We start from the raw sequence: 17335 nt of genomic DNA on the forward strand, positions 1-17335 counted from the left end.
TGCGTTAAGCGAAAAGCTCAAATGTGCAAACACATGCAGGAGCTACTGCACCAGATCAAGCAACAACCAAGCGAGTCGCTGCATCCATTTAAAAAAAAAAAAAAAGCTTTGGATAGAGAGGCAAGACTTACAGTCCGACCCGCCTGAATCATAAGGCCGTGAGTCCTTTCCTCTTTGTGGGCTTGTTGAGCCGCATGAGTTCCAATGCACAATTGCACCGGCCCAAATATACAGCTCACCCTGTCCAGTTACAGTGGACCTATCAGGTGTCAGGGCTGGCTATTCATATCTGCGTCTCCCTGGTGATGATGTAAACGCTGTGGCTAGAATAGACGATGTTAAAAGACACATCTCTGCGACAGACGGTTACTGCACTCTAGTGACCTAGCTTCCAAACTTCAAACTTATTATTAGTGATTGTATAGTAGATTGTATCTTTAGCTTTAGATTATCTCTCAGTATTATCTTTCTATTTTAACTGAAACCTATGACCTCAATCAACTACGGACTTCCCTTGGTGTCAGATTCAAGCTTTGGTGAGAGTGGAGTTACGGGTGTGACTGGGCGTCTCACCGTGTCTGCTGTGCGGTAGGCCGTGGAGCCTTTGCCCCCGGCGATGCTGAATCCAAGGCCCTTGTCGTTTCGGATCAGGCAGGTGGAGAACCGCTGGTGAGGCTCGCTGGGAGCCGCCTCCATGTTGAAGGCGATGCCGCTGCTCCGTCTCTCCCGCGGGAAGTAGTCGTCCTCTGGCCTCAGCGGCGTGGTCGTGATGGCGTTCTCCGGCTCCACCATTCGCTCCCGCAGCACCGACATGGAAACTGTGGCACCGGAGCTACGAAGAGCTTCAACCGCTGTGTGATGTTCTGCTTCGTGGAGGTCCACTGCATTCACCTGAGACAAACAGACACAGAAAGTGTCGTCAAATTAAACATCTCTGACTATAAAACAGAGGAAGATGTTGCTAAAGATAAAGTAAAATGGAAAATGCTTTACCTCCAGGAGTTTGTCTCCCACTTTCACACCTGCTCTGGCTGCAGGACCTTCTTCAGATACTCTGGAGATGAAGATTCCCTAAACACACACAAACAAAAATAAATTAAATCAATCAATTAGTCCGATTTTTTTCAACGCATCAAGACTCCAAGTACACGTCATACCTCATCATCCCCCTTGTAAGGTGTGGATCCTTTCCCTCCAGCAATGCTGATTCCCAGGCCGCCAGTTTGTCGCATGATGGTCAGGGAGTGCTGAAAGTTGAGGAGGACGGAGTCAGCACAACTACTAGTGAAACCCTCTAGACACCACTCAGGACAGATTCAGGGAGGCGAGCCCGCAACGTTGTTACTTTTTGATAAACAATTTAAAAGTTTAGAATATTTACATCTTAAACCTTAAGTTTCGGGTGACCTCCCTCCTTCTGCCAGAAGGTGGTGTCTTTCTTATCACAGCAGCATCCTGTTGTCATGCCAACAGATGGATGGAGAGACACTTTGACTTGTCCGGAGCCTAATGTCAGTTTTAAGTGGAAGTTGGATGATTTGTGCCTTGAATTTAGCTTTTAAAAAAATAGTATATTGACATTTTTTTTTGTTGATCTACCAGTAACCACTTAACTGACAGATGACTTCAGACATAAAGTGAACAAACACACTGTCTAAAGCCCTCTTTAATTGCACTCACAGGAGCTGGGCCATTACTGAAAACATACAATGTGTCTTGTGCATGTACGGGACTTTTAAAAAAAAAAAAAAGTGAGGGAAACACTAAGTAAGGCGTAACAGACTTGTGTGTGTATTCTGTGTACTTGCAAGCCATGCAAAAAGGGGGAGGAATGCAGACAAATGAGGGACAGGTGGAAGGAACCGGGGAGATGTAAAGAGTAACGGAGGAAAAGAGTGTGCCGCGTCCTGGAATTGGCGACGGGTTTGTCCGTGTAGTGTAGATGCCCCAACATTTGACATTGTTCAGTTCTTAAGCAAACAAATTGAAAACAAATGTCTTTGAGAACACAAATACTTCGGTGGCAGATTAAATCTTCATGCGATACTAAGTGACATTTAAATGTTTCAGTACAGATTCTCTTCACCGTGACTAAACAGCTGTGTTCACATACAACACAATCAAATAAAAAAGCGTGCTGAAAAAATTACTGTTTGCACATGACTTAATGTTTGCATTGCTAATCATCGAGATCTCCCCCCCCCCATTTCAATCTATAAATGTTTACAGTATGAAAATTAAGACTTGGATCCGTCTTCATCAGTCTGGAGCTCGTCCTCTGGTTGGCAGTCGCGTTACCTACTTTGTACCAAACAAAAGCACCTGGAGGAAGCTTGTGAAGCAGCTCATTCATCCCATGGGCAACACAGCGTTGGACAGCGGAGGAAAAGGAGCGAAGCAGCAGGAGCAGAGGAAAGGTAGAGGAGCAGAGGAAAGGTAGAGGAGCAGAGGAAAGGTAGAGGAGCAGAGAGGTAGCGTGGCAGAACCTGATGCCGGACCGGGATTCATACTAATGGGTCAAAGTTTGAGCTATTTAGGGTATCGTCAACCGTTTAGAAGAAAATGTCGGGATGACAAATAGGCACAGTCTAAAATGTATAAACATTTTAGAGATATTTATCAACTGTGGGCATCCAGGGGACTAATAATTACTAATTAAAGTCAGAGTTTCAGAAAATTATTCATATTTGGCAATATTTTTGGTTTTTTGATTTAGCCAGCGAATATCCACATAACGAATATCCAGGCCAGGACTTCATTATTTTACATCTCAAGTAGCCGATTTACACTGATTTAGTGGTTTATTTTTTTAGCCGATAAAAACTAACCCTCAGACGACAGCTGATGGCTTTTAAAATCGTATATTTCGGCTAATGCGTTCAACCTCTTGATTACAAACTGATCCAAGATAACCAGAATGGTGTCCAGTTGCCTACAGATTATGCATTTATAAGAAAATACCTCTTCACAAAGCTGCTGTTCATTGCAAACACTGGGGTGCTTGATTTGACAATAAATGCAATTAAATAAATCATGGCTACTTCGTTCCTGCATTCAGGTTCTGCCACACTGGCCATCTCAAAGATGAGTTGTGGTTAGGGGGTCCCCAGTGATTGGCTTGGATTAACCATGGATTTCTGTGGAACTTTCTCCCCATCTGAATACCGGTGAATGAGTGGGTGAGTCAGGGAGACACAAGAGAGACAGACTTGACGGGAAAGAGTATGTACAGACCTCTTCCTCCTCAATTCGAGCAGGTTCAATCAGCAGATTATTGACTTGATCAAATGACACCCCCTGTTAGGACAGGAACCAGCGAGAGGCATGCGGATTAGTCAGGCAAAAATAAAATTATGCTTACACACACACACACACACACACACACACACACACACACACAGGAAAATAAAATAAAAACTCCTTTATCACACTTTTCCATTAACTTCACCAAACACCCAACACTCAACTCTCTGCTTGCAGGTCGCGGGGGCCTTTCAGGTCCACCGGGAAAGGACCTCCTTGAAGCACAAGTAACCCCACACTCACTCCCCAGCCACCAGAAGCAAATACAGGCAGAGATGGAAAGACAAGACCAAGGAGCCGAGCTACAGTGCAAAACACACAGTGTAGAGCGAGCGGACAAGAGAAGGCGAAAGCTCCCGTACCAAAGTAAGCCCAGCCTCCACACCACAGAAAGCAAATTCCTCCAGGAGCAAGCTTCAATTTAGACAACGAGGCGACTTTTTGTCAAAAAGTAAAACTGCTTACAAAAAGCCAAGAATATCTACAGCGTGACTTTTCCAAAAGCGATTCACAGATAGTTCAACAAAAAAAAGGTTTAAGAAAATCAGAAATCTAATTTTGATTTTGAAGAACAATGAAGCATCTTACTCTCTACAATAATTTAAAACATCCCATGAAAAAAAAGAAAAAAAGAAGACTATTACCATGTCATGACACAAACAAGGATCGTTGGATTTCACATTCCAGCTCTGCCAATATATGTTCTGGTTGGTCTGAGGTCAGACACACACACACACACACACACACACACACACACACACACACACACACGCACACACGCACACACACACGCCAGATTTGGTGAGATGATGCCGTTTGATCACAGTGTTAAAAATAATCTCTCGAATCAGCACGATGAATCAAAAAAATACTTGATTAAATCTCCCCCAGAATATTAAAGATCAATAAGAAGATTCATTTTCATAAGCGGCACAGGAGCAGACGTCACTCATTCATTCATACTTACAAGCCAGACACGCACAATGTTACCAGAGAGAGTGTGAAAATGTCATCGCTCAATTAAATCAGGAGATGGCTGATAACATGGTGAGAAGTTTAGTACTGAACTGGGGCCAGTCGGTGTGCAAGGAAAGCCTGCAGCTGGTTGTGTGGAAGCAACGTTATGCTTTGAAATCAGAGAATTCATACCTGGTATGTTAGCTGTGCATAAATAAAAGGCAGAGAAACCATCCCATGTGGAATCACAAAGGTTTAGGAGTACATTTCACCAATGTGTCTCCAAGTATGAGATAACGTTTGTACATTTTTGTTGTTTGTTGTATGTCAAAGAAATCTTAATGAAAAGATTATAAAAAGTATTATCAGCAACGACCTCCGAGTGTTTGTAGGCGTTTGGTGAAGGACATCTCGTCTTTGCGTGGGACAGAGCAAAGACAAAGCAAAGTTCTGAGACTGTTGTTAACTTCTGAGAGAAACACTGTCCTTGAATAACAGCGCAGAGGGCAGAAGTCTTTATTTCCACCATGACCCTGCATGCAATGCCACATCCTTAATATATGCTGGCAGCCGACTGCACTCTGAACGCGTCTTGCAAGGAGGTAAAAGCACTCTATGCATACAGGATTAAGTGTCTGCATAGATGCAATGAGCAAGCAAAAAAAAAATATTACATTTAAATATATTCTTACAACATGAACGTAAAATTTAAGCAGAAAATAAGTTACTGATTTATTGCGTGATGTATACAACTTTTCTGCATACTGCATGTCCTGTACCATTATATTTCTACATGTGTTCAAATGTAGGTAATGTAGTTAATAATATTATGCAACAGTTTCCACCCAGCTACCCTCTCCATTCCTTAAATGCACCCATCCAGAGCTGGGCTCTCTCCTTTACCTTTACTTGGCTGGAGTTGACCTGGAGCCGGCTGTCTTCGAGCTCCTCCATTCTAAGATGGTGTTGAGGGTTGCATAAAATGTGCTCTTCCTCTTCCTCTTCGTCCTGCTGGTCCCGAGCAACCTGTGTCGGAGAGTTCATGCCGTCGGGATTGAAGCCCTGCAGCAGCGCAGCCACGGCCTCTGGTTTGGGCAGCTTGTTGATCTTGAAGTGCTTCTTGTAGTGCGGCGTGTCTTTTCTGATCAGACGCTGCTTCTCCGCAGGGATAGCCGGCCTCTCTTCCTCGTCACTCCTCTCGCCATCCACCCCGACCTCATCGTCGTCCTCATCCAAACCACGGATCATGGGCTCCTCTGCAAAGTGCACAGAGGGCTGGAGAAAAGAGGGGTTTGAGATTTAATTAGTCAATCACGTGTTCTTTTTGGTTAGAAGGATTCGTCGCGAAATGACGTGCAACCGAACTGTGTTATGGATAAGATGTTTTAACCATTCACCTCAATGTATTCCACCTCCATCTCATCCAGCTCTTCTTCATCCTGAGGGTAGTGGCCGTCTACAAGGTCCTCCCTCTGCGAGGCTGCAGTCACATTTCGTCTGTCCTCGTGGGAAGTGGCCGACAGTGTGCTGTTGGACACCTGGGAGTTATGGCTCTGATTGGAGAGGTCACTGAGCCGTTTCTCCTAAAACCAGAAGCATCACTTTGATTAATTCACGATCAAGTGCACCAGTGAATAAAATGCATTGACTTAGATATAAACTGCCTTTTGTTTACTTCTTATAATGGCGGTTCACGAGATTACTAAAACATAAATACATCTCTAAATGTTAACTGACACAATGATGATATTCATTACAAAGTATGATGGATGTACCTGTTGATCAGGGGACTCTTCTTCTCCATCAGGTCTGGATGTGTAAGCTTCATTCCTCCTCTCCTCAATCACCTTCTTCATCACCTTCAGCTCATTAGGGTGTGGAGTGGCTCTGCGCTGAAGGCCCTGAAACAAAGAAAAACGGATAGAAATACATTTGTCCGTCATAACCTTGAGTAGAGAAAATTATTTGACTGTGTCAACAGAGATGTACAGTATCAATGCTAAAAAGTAGGAGGGACTAAAAATGACTTGAAGGTGCCACTGTACTGTTGTGTCCCTCACTCTGCGCTCCGCAGCAGCCTCGTCATCTTCCTCCTCGGCCTTGGTCTCTTCCTGGAATTGAATGACTGACACTCGGTTCAGGTTGCTGTCCGTCCAACTGTCATCCACACTGTTTTGCAGCAAGTTCTCTGTGGACCATGAAGGAAAAGGAGTTGATGAACTTGAAAATGTGTATTTGACAGCGATAGTCTCACAATCCATATTTACAGGCTGACTGACTAAAACCTATATACTGTATATATAAAAAACATCGTAAAGCTCTTTTTTCCCCCTTTTATTAGGTGACTAAAATATTTGTGTGTTTTTTTTTTCTGCTGTGTAGTTATTCATGTGTGTTTCCCCAAACTGTGGGTGTGCCGACCGTTATCTACTGAAGGTAACACCCTGACTATGGAAACAATGATTTATTACAATATAAAACAAAGTCAACCGTATTACTGTTGGGATTCACACTATGATGAAGTTAGATGATGAACGCAGAAGATTTAAATCTCTTACACATTTGAATAGCTGACCGAGACTCATTGTTTACATGTCTAATGAAAAACAATAACAATCCAAAGAAAACGTCACATTGCATTAACTCACCAAGGCTTGGAGAAGGCTGCTGGGGCAGTAAATAGCAGGTCAGCACCTTCTCCCCTGTGCTCTCATCATCCTCTGTCTGGAACTTGAGCATTGGCTGCGACTGGTTCTCTGCAAGCCACATGGCCTTTAGGTTGAGGTTTGTGAGGGCAAAAGGCAGGTTTTGTAATCTGGACAAAAGAAGGGATCAGGGATGAGCCACGACCTTTCCTTTTCAGTGAGTAAAACAAAATAGCATGTACCCGATACTTCTAAAATATCTTAAATAGATGAATTGGCAATCACAAAAAAAGAGTTCAAAGAAACTCCATAACTGGATGCATTCAAAAGGGACATTGGTGTTAGAGGACTCACAGGGAAGAAGAATTACAGGGATAACCTTTAGGATTCGGCAGAGCCGTTACTCCCTGTATAACTTTCCGAAAATGAGGAATGGCTTGAAGTTTTTCAGACGCATAATTCCCATGATTTAGCACTACAGCCGTTAAAAATACATCTACACAAGGTTATATTGTTTGCTCCTGTTCACATAAAAAAAAAGGGACAAATTGGTGGCGCAGTGTCTTTGTAGGATGCTGGTAATGCTAAAAGTAAATGTTGGCAAAAGCATTCGAATGCACCTCAGCACCGAAGGCTTCTGGGAATTATATACAGTGCAAGGCGTTAATTGAGGTTTACCTGTTTCCGGCCACATCGAGCACATGCAGCTCAGTGGCATCTGCAAGCTCCGCGGGCAGTTTGCCCAGGTGATTGTCTCTCAGTGAGAGAACGTTGAGGCTGGCACAGCCGCCCAGCTCTTTGGGCACGCCGCCCAAACGGTTGCGGTCTACATTCAGGTTGGTCAGCTTCTTCAGCTTGCCCAGCGAGCGAGGAAGTGACTTTGAGGGCGCGAGAGGGAAGTCATTAATACTCGGTGGAAATCATAACGAAGCTTAATAGCTGTTAATTGGACTTAACGGTATTAAAAGGGCATACATGACTCCCAACTGGGTCAGTGTGGGACTTTTGTAAGTGGTGCGTAGCGCTTTACCTGTAAAAGGTTCTCAGTCAAGACGAGTTCTGTGAGGTTTTCACACTCGCCTATTGAATCAGTCAGGTCGGTCAGTCTATTCTGGTCCACCTTCAAGATGGACAGCTGTTTCAGAGAGCCTGGACAACAAACACAAAGCCAGTTAATGTTATGATCTTTTTTAATAGGGACGCACGCATGCTCCGGAATAAATTCATTTAATAAAGATTAACAGAGCTGTTGTTATTGCTTGTGTCTTTCTTCACTGGCTTTATTCTTCCAGTAGAGGGCAGTGTCGCTCTTATTCAACTGAGGCGGGCCTGCTGCAGGGTTTACTTCATCTTGTGCCGTCCTATTAGAGGGCAAACTTTCTCAAATCATTGGGGTTCTAATGTTGGCCGTATTCTGTCTTGCTGTTTGAGAAACACAAGACAATATTCTATAACAGTACAATGACATGTTCATGGGAGCGACTGATGTTGTGGACTGTGAGGATGGTGCCAGCAGAGAGACGACAACATCTAGAAAGTCACTGTGTCGGCACATTAAATATACATGTAAGCGGACATTTCTGGTGGATTACTTTGTAATGTGAACACCATATTTCTTACCTTTACCTGTCAATCATTGGCACAAAAGACAAAATAGTTTCTGCCGTGATAACTTTCCAGTGTTGTAAGATTCTGCCTGTGAGACGTGCACTGTTGTGCTGTCTGATAAGGGCCTAGATGCAGTAATCTGTTACTCAAACAGGACTTCCTGGATCATACTTCATGTCTCACTGGTACCTTGAACAACATGCCCACCAATCAACACGAGTTATAGTCTGAAACCTGTGCTCAGAGAATCTTTCTCTCTTTCCCCCTTGTGTTAGTTCACCTATGCTGTCTGGGATGACCTCCAGCAGGTTTTGCGTGAGCAGCAGGTCGGTGAGAGCCAGGAGGCCGTTGAGCTCTGAGGGAAGCTCCTCCAGACGATTCTCAGACACATCCAGACACACCAGTTTCCGGAGGTTTCCCAGCTCCTACAAACACACGATAAATACCACTTGCAGTGAGTCACAATACAACTATTACCTTCACAGCACAGACAAGCAGAAGAAACTGCGGAGTGGGAGTTAATTATGCGTATTTATGTGTAATAATAAAACGATTAAAGAAAAAAAGAGTGCAGAGTTCGTGCAAAAGGTAATCTTTAAAAAAAACAACATTTGTATTTAACTGTACTTACTGGTGGTAATGAGGACAACTGGTTACGGTCCAGCCATAGCTCCCTCAGGTTGGGGAGAGCACCGAGGGTGTCCGGCTAAGAGATGGGACGAAGCAGAGAGAAGGGAGAACATTGGGACAGTTGGTCATTTTTGTTAATTTTTCTAGTTTCAGGTCATGAACGGCATCAACAGTAAGTGACTCTGTTGCATTTGAAAACACAAATCATTTGCCCTAAATACACACATTGTATATGAACTGGATGAATAAAAAGGGATCTGTCACATTAACATTTTTAAGCGTCAGTATGTGGTCAAACTTAGATTTCAGTTTGACTAATCTTCATCTAAGTTTTTCTGATTTTCTATCTTTTTATCTGCTTAAAAAGGTCAGCAACTTCAAGAAACTTGATCGTTAAATACAGCACCTTTCTTTGGGATCTTACATTAACTGAAGCTCCAAACTCGTTTCAGTGAACCATTCAGTATTCGTTTACAATCCTGGGCTCAAGTCTCCCAAAATTGCATCTATTTGAAGTCCGAGTGACAAATTAAATGAAGCAAAGTGTCAGTGAAGCAGTGGCTTATGGCAGGTAAAGTTCCATCATGACGTCAAGTATATGCTCAGCCTCCGCCCTGCTCAGGTCAAGAGGAATTGTTTACCGTCCCATGACACTGGGTGGGTGTTTCCAGACTTAAAGCTGCGCTCACTGTGAGGTATAGTGCACGTAGGGCCTCAGGTCGAACAGACCGGCTCTGCTGGGTTTGGTGAGGTAAACATGTGGTGTGGATAATAGCTACTGTGAGGAGCAGATTTGTGAAACATGTCGCTGTATGGGTGTGGGTGTGTGTGTATATATAAACACACACACACACACACACACACACACACACACACACGTATATATATATATATATATATATATATATATATATATATATATATATATATATATATATATATATATATATATATATACTATCATATGAATTGTTGAATTACCAAAACTTCCAGTTCATTGCTGCCCAGGTCCAGCTGTTCCAGTTTCACCAGGAAAGAGAGCGACCTGAATACAAACACAAAATAGCACATGCAGTAAGTCACACATTATGTGCCCTGAAAGAACAAAGAGCAGCGCATTGCAAACTATTACAAAATGACACTCATTCGCATTTACCGACATATGTAAAGAATGTTTTTAAACCTACCTCGCCACAGGTGACTTATAGTCGGTGACGTGTTCTTACGCACTACAATAAATCGTTCCTAAAAGTACTGAATGTGTAGGGTGAGAAAGTTGAACCTCGTGCATTGTGAGAATATCATCACTTATTGTGTTTGATGGAGATGGAGATGGTGGACGTGTACGCTCGGGGGAGATGACACTCACGTTGGCAGAGACTTCAGCAGGTTCTCCCTGAGCTCTAACGTCACCAGGTTGGCCAGACTGTAGAAGGAAGAGTGGCAGGGAAAAGGAGGCAAGTGAAAGACAAAGAGGGGCAAGAGTTGGCAGGTGGCGAGAGTAGAGGGAGTAAGAGAGTGGAGAGGAGAGGCAGGTTGGTTAGTCAGATGGTCGGTCTGTTCGACCGGACTGCCTGGCATGGTGAGGGGCTCCTCCATCTGTCCGAGCACAGCAGTGGCCAAGAGCCCAGACGGCGGCTGCCTCACAGCCCACTGGGCAACAGAACTACACTGCTAGAAAACCTACTCAGACCCTAATGTATGGAGGACCTAACTGAGTACAGGGCCTCAGACCCTAATGTATGGAGGACCTAACTGAGTACAGGGCCTCAGACCCTAATGTATGGAGGACCTAACTGAGTACAGGGCCTCAGGCCCTAATGTATGGAGGACCTAACTGAGTACAGGGCCTCAGACCCTAATGTATGGAGGACCTAACTGAGTACAGGGCCTCAGACCCTAATGTATGGAGGACCTAACTGAGTACAGGGCCTCAGACCCTAATGTATGGAGGACCTAACTGAGTACAGGGCCTCAGACCCTAATGTATGGAGGACCTAACTGAGTACAGGGCCTCAGACCCTAATGTATGGAGGACCTAACTGAGTACAGGGCCTCAGACCCTAATGTATGGAGGACCTAACTGAGTACAGGGCCTCAGACCCTAATGTATGGAGGACCTAACTGAGTACAGGGCCTCAGACCCTAATGTATGGAGGACCTAACTGAGTACAGGGCCTCAGACCCTAATGTATGGAGGACCTAACTGAGTACAGGGCCTCAGACCCTAATGTATGGAGGACCTAACTGAGTACAGGGCCTCAGGCCCTAATGTATGGAGGACCTAACTGGGTCGAGGGCTATCAGTCTGGCAACATGGACCAGTTCTGATGGCTTGTGTTTCAATCTTTGCTGTTTCTAATGCAGGAGTATTCACATTTAGGGCTGCAACTGAGGCTTTTTTTAAATATATTGCCAAATAATCGTTTGCTTTTTTCCCCCCTATTAGTCAACTAATCGCTTCGTCAACAGAACACCAGAAAACAGTGTTAAAGGCTTAACGAGGTAACACTTTCAAATTGTTTATTATTATTAACTGCTTGAGAGCAGAGTTACAAAATGAATGCGATAAACACTGTTTTTTTTTGTAAAAAGCGAATACATTTTTTTGGTCCTGGTAAACAGTAAAAACACATTTTATCCTATCAATACATCTACTAAGTGCACATGTACATACTTTCCAATGTCGTTGGGCAACGCCTGCAATGACACGTCGTTGAGTGCCAAGTGAGCCAACGCTCGGAGCTGAGTGAAGCCATCCGGCAATCTGAAGCAGCAAGACAGGACAACAGCGGAGACCGACTCTTAGGTTTTTTGATGTACAGCACATGGGATCACTTAACTCACACACACACACACACACACACACACACACACACACACACACACACACACACACACACACAAGACCTATTGGCCTTGTACATATTCCCATCTGTTAAAGTATTCAGCATCAAAGCTTTATCCGGTCGCCCCCTTTGTTTAAAGTTAAACGGTGAAATAGCAACTTAGACATCACTGATTGGGGATCTGGCGCTATGTCATGAGAGCAGTGCAGCAGTGACTTCATGTGGGGAATGTAATAGAGATCAACTAGTACCCTGGTTAGATTAACCCGACACCGTTTCATACAGAGCCTCGTTTGGTCGGGAAGAACATTGTCACACAAAAGCACGAGCTCCTCCATTCGTTCACGTACTGTGAATAATTGTTTCTTAGCAACCGAGTGATTTTGAGAATTGCGGTTACAGTGTAGAGCGTGCAGTTAAAACACCCAAACATGTTCCACTGCATAATTAAAAATAGGAAAACAGAGTAATTAGAGCACACAGATAACACTTTTTTGTGATGGTGAATAGAGTGATCGGCTGTTCCCACTCCCTTACCTGGACAGTGGGTTTCCACTGAAGTCTGCGATCTCCAAGGCCTTGCAAAACTTAATGCTCTCTGGGATTTCGGGAATTTCTGCAGGAGAAAAGAGGAGGAGGTGTGGGAGGGAGACAGGCATCAGCACCGTGGACACACAGATTTAGAGGGGGGGGGGGGGGTCTTATCCTACAGAGGGAATCATTTTAAATTCCTCGTAATCACAACCAGATGGCCGAGAGCAAAAACCGAGGAAAACTGAGAGAGAAAGAGATGGAAGTTGTACTAGGGAGGATATGGTGAAAGCTCACTATTACATCTTCCTTTTACTCCCATCATATAACATTCGCAGAATAAAATCCTCACACATTTATAGCCATTTGCTTTTTATTCAAGTCATAATCGAGCTCATTGGACCCCTGTCTCTGTAATGCATTTCGGCGTTTACGTCAGGGTTTTACTCTTTATCGAGTGGTATCACCATGTATTGTGAAAATAAAGGGTCAAGGATATTTGGATGATGTTTGTTAATGTAATGGCTTCTTTGGTTATGCGGTGGTATCTATTTTGCCTCCGTTCTGTCCCACCTTATTTTCAAACTGGATTTGGTGCCTGATGCAGCTGCATGCTGCTAAAACTGCGCAAACCATAAAAGCAAAGATTGTATTTTTTTTTAGAATACATCTGATGGTGTGAAATGGAACTGAGCTCAAGTTAGTGCTTCCCAGCCACTGCATTGTAACAGACTGTACAAAGATGCACCTATAAAACAAGACAAGAAGATATATGAAATCATAGCCTGACCCAGGTAAGGCACTTTTACCACTGGATCCTGCAGGTGCAGGTTAAGAAATCCCGACTGAGCCAAGCAGCCTATGGCGCTTATCTGGCTCAGTGTCTTTCTGCAGCAGGAGGAGTCAGGCACACAGATGGGAAAGGCCCTTACAGGCCGCTGCACATTGCTCCCACAGCACTCGGTGCAGTGCGTAGCAGAGCAGATGTCTCTTCATCGGCCATATATGCCCTCCCTGCCACTGAGTATCAGTGTATTTGTGTGCAGCATGCAAGGACACAGAAAGGGCGAGGTGGTTGTGTGCGTGTGCGTGTGCGTGTTACAGCTGAAGAGTTGAAATTAAATAGCCTCAATTTAAATGAGTTTCACCGTAAGTCTCTGTATCATGTTTAACGTATTTCTGGCTGCATCGTGGTGCTGAATGTCTTTCTTTCATTGTTTTATAGGGTTTTTTAAAAGGGCATGTATAACTGTCAGTTGTGGCTGCGGGTAAACTGGGTAATCTGGCAAAGAGGGCCAGCTAATTTTGATCTAATGGCTGCTGCTAGTGTGTTGATTCTCCAACTGATGCTCCTGCGGCTTAACGCCACACGTCAGAAATCATGCCTACGCCTTGATGTTTTGTGTTTTTGGGGGTGGCCTAAACAAGGCCGTGAGCTTATTTTAAAGCACGTCATTAAAGTGCGTGTTAATGGGTGCTCTTACAAGGAGTAAGTCGTAAAAAAAACAACTGGCAATGTGAACATGCGATTGTGTCCGCGTACCATTTCTGGAAATGTCGAGCTCCACCAGCTGCATGAAGTTGGCCACCTCAGGAGGGAGCCTCTGGATCTCATTGTCACTGAGGCCGAGCTTCCGTAGGTTCAGTAGTCTGAAGAAAGGCTGCGGAGACACAAGACACATGTCAATAAAAACAGATCACAAAATAGTCTCATTACATTTGGCTGGCGCTTTTATCCAAAGCGGCTTACAATCATACACCTGTCTACGGGGAGCAATTCAGGGTCTTGCTCAAGGACACAACCACTAGGGCTAGCCGGGGATCGAACCGCCGATGCTCTGATTGAAAGACGGACTTGCTAACCACTGACCCACAGTCGCCCATTACGTCCAACAATATTTAACGATCAAATGTTGTTTGTAATGCTATCAATTTTCAAAAATCCAACTGTAAGACAAGACAAAAGCATTTGAGAAACTTAAGCCATCTATTTTATTGAGCCAACTTATCAATGATAATTAGACCAAAGGTTGGCATACAGCAGTGTATTCGTACACGTTTTAAGGGCAGAGAGTGAAGCTTAAACCTGATATATTAAGATAATTGTTATTAGTGTTTTACACGCCCAACACACAACATCCTGTATATTCAGATGAGGGCCGTTTCCTGGACCAGTTTTAAGAAACATCCCATTATCATATGCCCAAAATCTCCTCACCATGGCAACGCCATCCAAACAAAGTGGCTTTCGAAAAGGAGAGCTGAGGAGAGCGCTGTGGCTATGCCAAGTGCTTTCACAAGAGCCCGGTTGTTGGACCGGACAGCACTCAGAAACATTCCTCCACCAGCCGCGCTGGGTGTGTGTGTGTCCTGTGTGTGTGTGTCTGTGTGTGTGTGTGTGTGTGTGTGTTTGTGTTTGTGTGTGCCTGTGTGTCATCTGCCGTTAAGATGGACAGACAAGACAGGCTGGCGGGTGAACAGCTAGAGTAACAGGCCAAGCTATGCAGTGATTAACCCCTCAATCAGTCCCTGGTGCTGCAGCCCACAGAGGACCCACTGTCTGCCCCGTCAAAGGCCAGTCGACTCCTCAGACGGCGTGATGGAGGAAGACTCTTGAGAAAGTATGCAGACTTGGGCTTTCTGAGGTAGGAATTTGTATGAACTCATTATTCAGGGATACTTTCTGGACATAGGGTGCACAGAGGTCTGCCAGCTTGTAGCCGGAACCGTAATTCTAATTAAACCTCTGGTTTATAGCAAGGCCCTCTGTTGAAAACAATCCTTGTGTGTCAATTACCAGACACAGAATAAATTGAAAAATCCAGACAATTTCCAACCTAACTTTTGAAAATGTAGCACATCTTTAATGGGTAACGTCAGGTTTCTGCTTGACTTGAGTTTGAAAACACACATACACAGATTACACACACACACACACACACACACACACACACACACACAATACAACATGATGGGAGACTGCTCTACAATCATGCTGACAACGAGAAGAATGCTTCAGTTCAGCGTCACTCTGTTCCCCGATGACAGACATATCCTGCTCTTAACTAGTGGTGTGTATTGCGTTTGGATGGCGAGAGAGCTGGCTGCAGCAGCAGGATTCTTTTTTTTCCGCAGAATGAGTTTGCTGGAAGTGCAAGACAGAGCTTGTCAGTGCCTTCCCAATTATCAACATTTCTTCCCCCCCGAGCTTCGCTGGTAGTTCATACTAGAAGCCCCACCTGAAAAAGAGGGAAATGCGGGGTGGGGAAAGCATGAAGCCGGGGAGAAACAAAGAGGGTGTTGGCTCACTGAGTAGCAGGGGACAGGTATCAGGTAACAGGAACAGGAAACAGGAGCTGAGGACAACCATGTGACCGGGGGTCACGCCCACATGGGAACTGGCCTTCAGGAGGGGAGGCAATCTTGCTGGTAGAACAGGTAACAGGTAAAACACACCTGAAAGCTCAGGTACTTCAAAAAACATGATGTTAGTTCATCACGAATGCTGATGAAACGTATTTCTTTATCTTGAGTGAGACAGAACTCACCCCAAAAGTATGATAAGTCATATGACTGCTAAAAGGCAATCACCACTTCTTTCATTCAGGATGAACCGATCCTCTTGTAAAGGCTTTTGCATCAGTGCATTCCTCTCCTGATACCGGCCAGAGCTCCGTCAGTGATGAGAGAAAGCTAGACAGTAATGCTATCGTGCCTGAGAACAAGTAATTATGGACACTCACAAAGATGGCCATTCACTCCCGAGTGGCTGTTCGCAGACAGAATCTAGGAAACTACTGGGATGCCGTATCCAATTCTCAAACCTTAATACCAAGATGTGATTCTGAGAAACTGTAAGATGCTAAATAACTTCAAATACTGACTTACGTAACATGTAAAATGTGTTCTTTGATTACTTTCAGAATCGGGAATAACTGCGAATAACCGTCCGCTCCGTTTCCAACTGTCTGAAGCACTTTCAATGTGTTGAACTGTGTTTTACGGGTCAGCGGGTCAATTGGAATAACAAGCGGGCAGCAGTGGGATTTAGTGTACCGCCATCGTCTAATCATTGTATCAGTGAGCCACGACTGTCTGACTCACTGAGAAACACAGTTTTTACAGTGTAACCATTTATAAAGTGAGGCGGCACGTTGGTTAGAACAAGGGTGCTACATTTCCTTTGCAACTGGGATGTTTTAATGAGAGCCTTTTCAGAGAGTTGTTTGCTCAAGGAAGGGAGTGAAGCTGTGAACGGGAGGATGTCGTACGGTGGAACAGAAAGGAGTGAGCGGGGAGGCAGATAAATGATAGCCATGTCAGCAGAGGGCAGTGTGGGGTCTCAAGACCGCTTCCAGTATTACACAGTGTACCAGTAACCACAGCCCATTTGCAAATACCCACCAGAATAGTATTTATCAATTTTATTTACTCAGATTTCAAAATCAACATTAGCCATCTGGTAACTGTTGATAAGTCCTGTGGAAGTCTTTTTAGAAAAGCAACTAAAAGATTAAATTGTGTGCTCTGTGTTGAATATAAAAGTTAAGAGTCACGCTTGTGCCCATGTTCCTTTTTTGATCCGCTTTGATTTCCAGAGAAATAAATGAGTGTGTAAATGAACGGTTGTTAAGGCATCTATGAGAACTGCCACAGCTGCACATTATTCGTTTGGACTGCGATAAGGTTTCACACAGGGGAGGATCTGGTCTGTGGAACATCCACAATGTGACCAACTCAAGCTAGTGTGAAATGAGTTCTGTGCTGTGGGTACTTATTTGAGACGTCCCCCATTATTATACGGTGACTGAA

The 17335-nt window shown here is 44.2% G+C and overlaps 1 protein-coding gene across 11 annotated transcripts in view; it reads right to left on the reverse strand.

Annotated features, from left to right (window-relative positions):
• The window catches only part of scrib (scribble planar cell polarity protein), a 58701-nt gene that overhangs the window by 22921 nt on the left and 18445 nt on the right, over positions 1 to 17335 (reverse strand). For 6 of the 11 annotated variants that reach the window (XM_034559618.1, XM_034559614.1, XM_034559620.1 and 3 more), the window contains exons 2-20: positions 14067 to 14184; positions 12530 to 12608; positions 11821 to 11910; positions 10513 to 10569; positions 10125 to 10188; positions 9145 to 9219; positions 8794 to 8938; positions 7936 to 8054; positions 7584 to 7783; positions 6909 to 7075; positions 6306 to 6448; positions 6036 to 6161; positions 5658 to 5843; positions 5164 to 5535; positions 3948 to 4016; positions 3235 to 3297; positions 1158 to 1247; positions 994 to 1071; positions 574 to 891 (exon numbers count right to left, since the gene is read on the reverse strand). In XM_034559618.1, the coding sequence (XP_034415509.1) occupies positions 574 to 891; positions 994 to 1071; positions 1158 to 1247; positions 3235 to 3297; positions 3948 to 4016; positions 5164 to 5535; positions 5658 to 5843; positions 6036 to 6161; positions 6306 to 6448; positions 6909 to 7075; positions 7584 to 7783; positions 7936 to 8054; positions 8794 to 8938; positions 9145 to 9219; positions 10125 to 10188; positions 10513 to 10569; positions 11821 to 11910; positions 12530 to 12608; positions 14067 to 14184 (2559 nt within the window). The remainder of the gene's footprint in view (positions 1 to 573; positions 892 to 993; positions 1072 to 1157; positions 1248 to 3234; positions 3298 to 3947; positions 4017 to 5163; positions 5536 to 5657; positions 5844 to 6035; positions 6162 to 6305; positions 6449 to 6908; positions 7076 to 7583; positions 7784 to 7935; positions 8055 to 8793; positions 8939 to 9144; positions 9220 to 10124; positions 10189 to 10512; positions 10570 to 11820; positions 11911 to 12529; positions 12609 to 14066; positions 14185 to 17335) is intronic. The other 5 variants (XM_034559616.1, XM_034559624.1, XM_034559622.1 and 2 more) reach the window with 3 other exon arrangements.

This window comes from Cyclopterus lumpus, chromosome 20 (genome assembly GCF_009769545.1).
Source record: "Cyclopterus lumpus isolate fCycLum1 chromosome 20, fCycLum1.pri, whole genome shotgun sequence".
Classification (NCBI taxonomy): domain Eukaryota; kingdom Metazoa; phylum Chordata; class Actinopteri; order Perciformes; family Cyclopteridae; genus Cyclopterus; species Cyclopterus lumpus.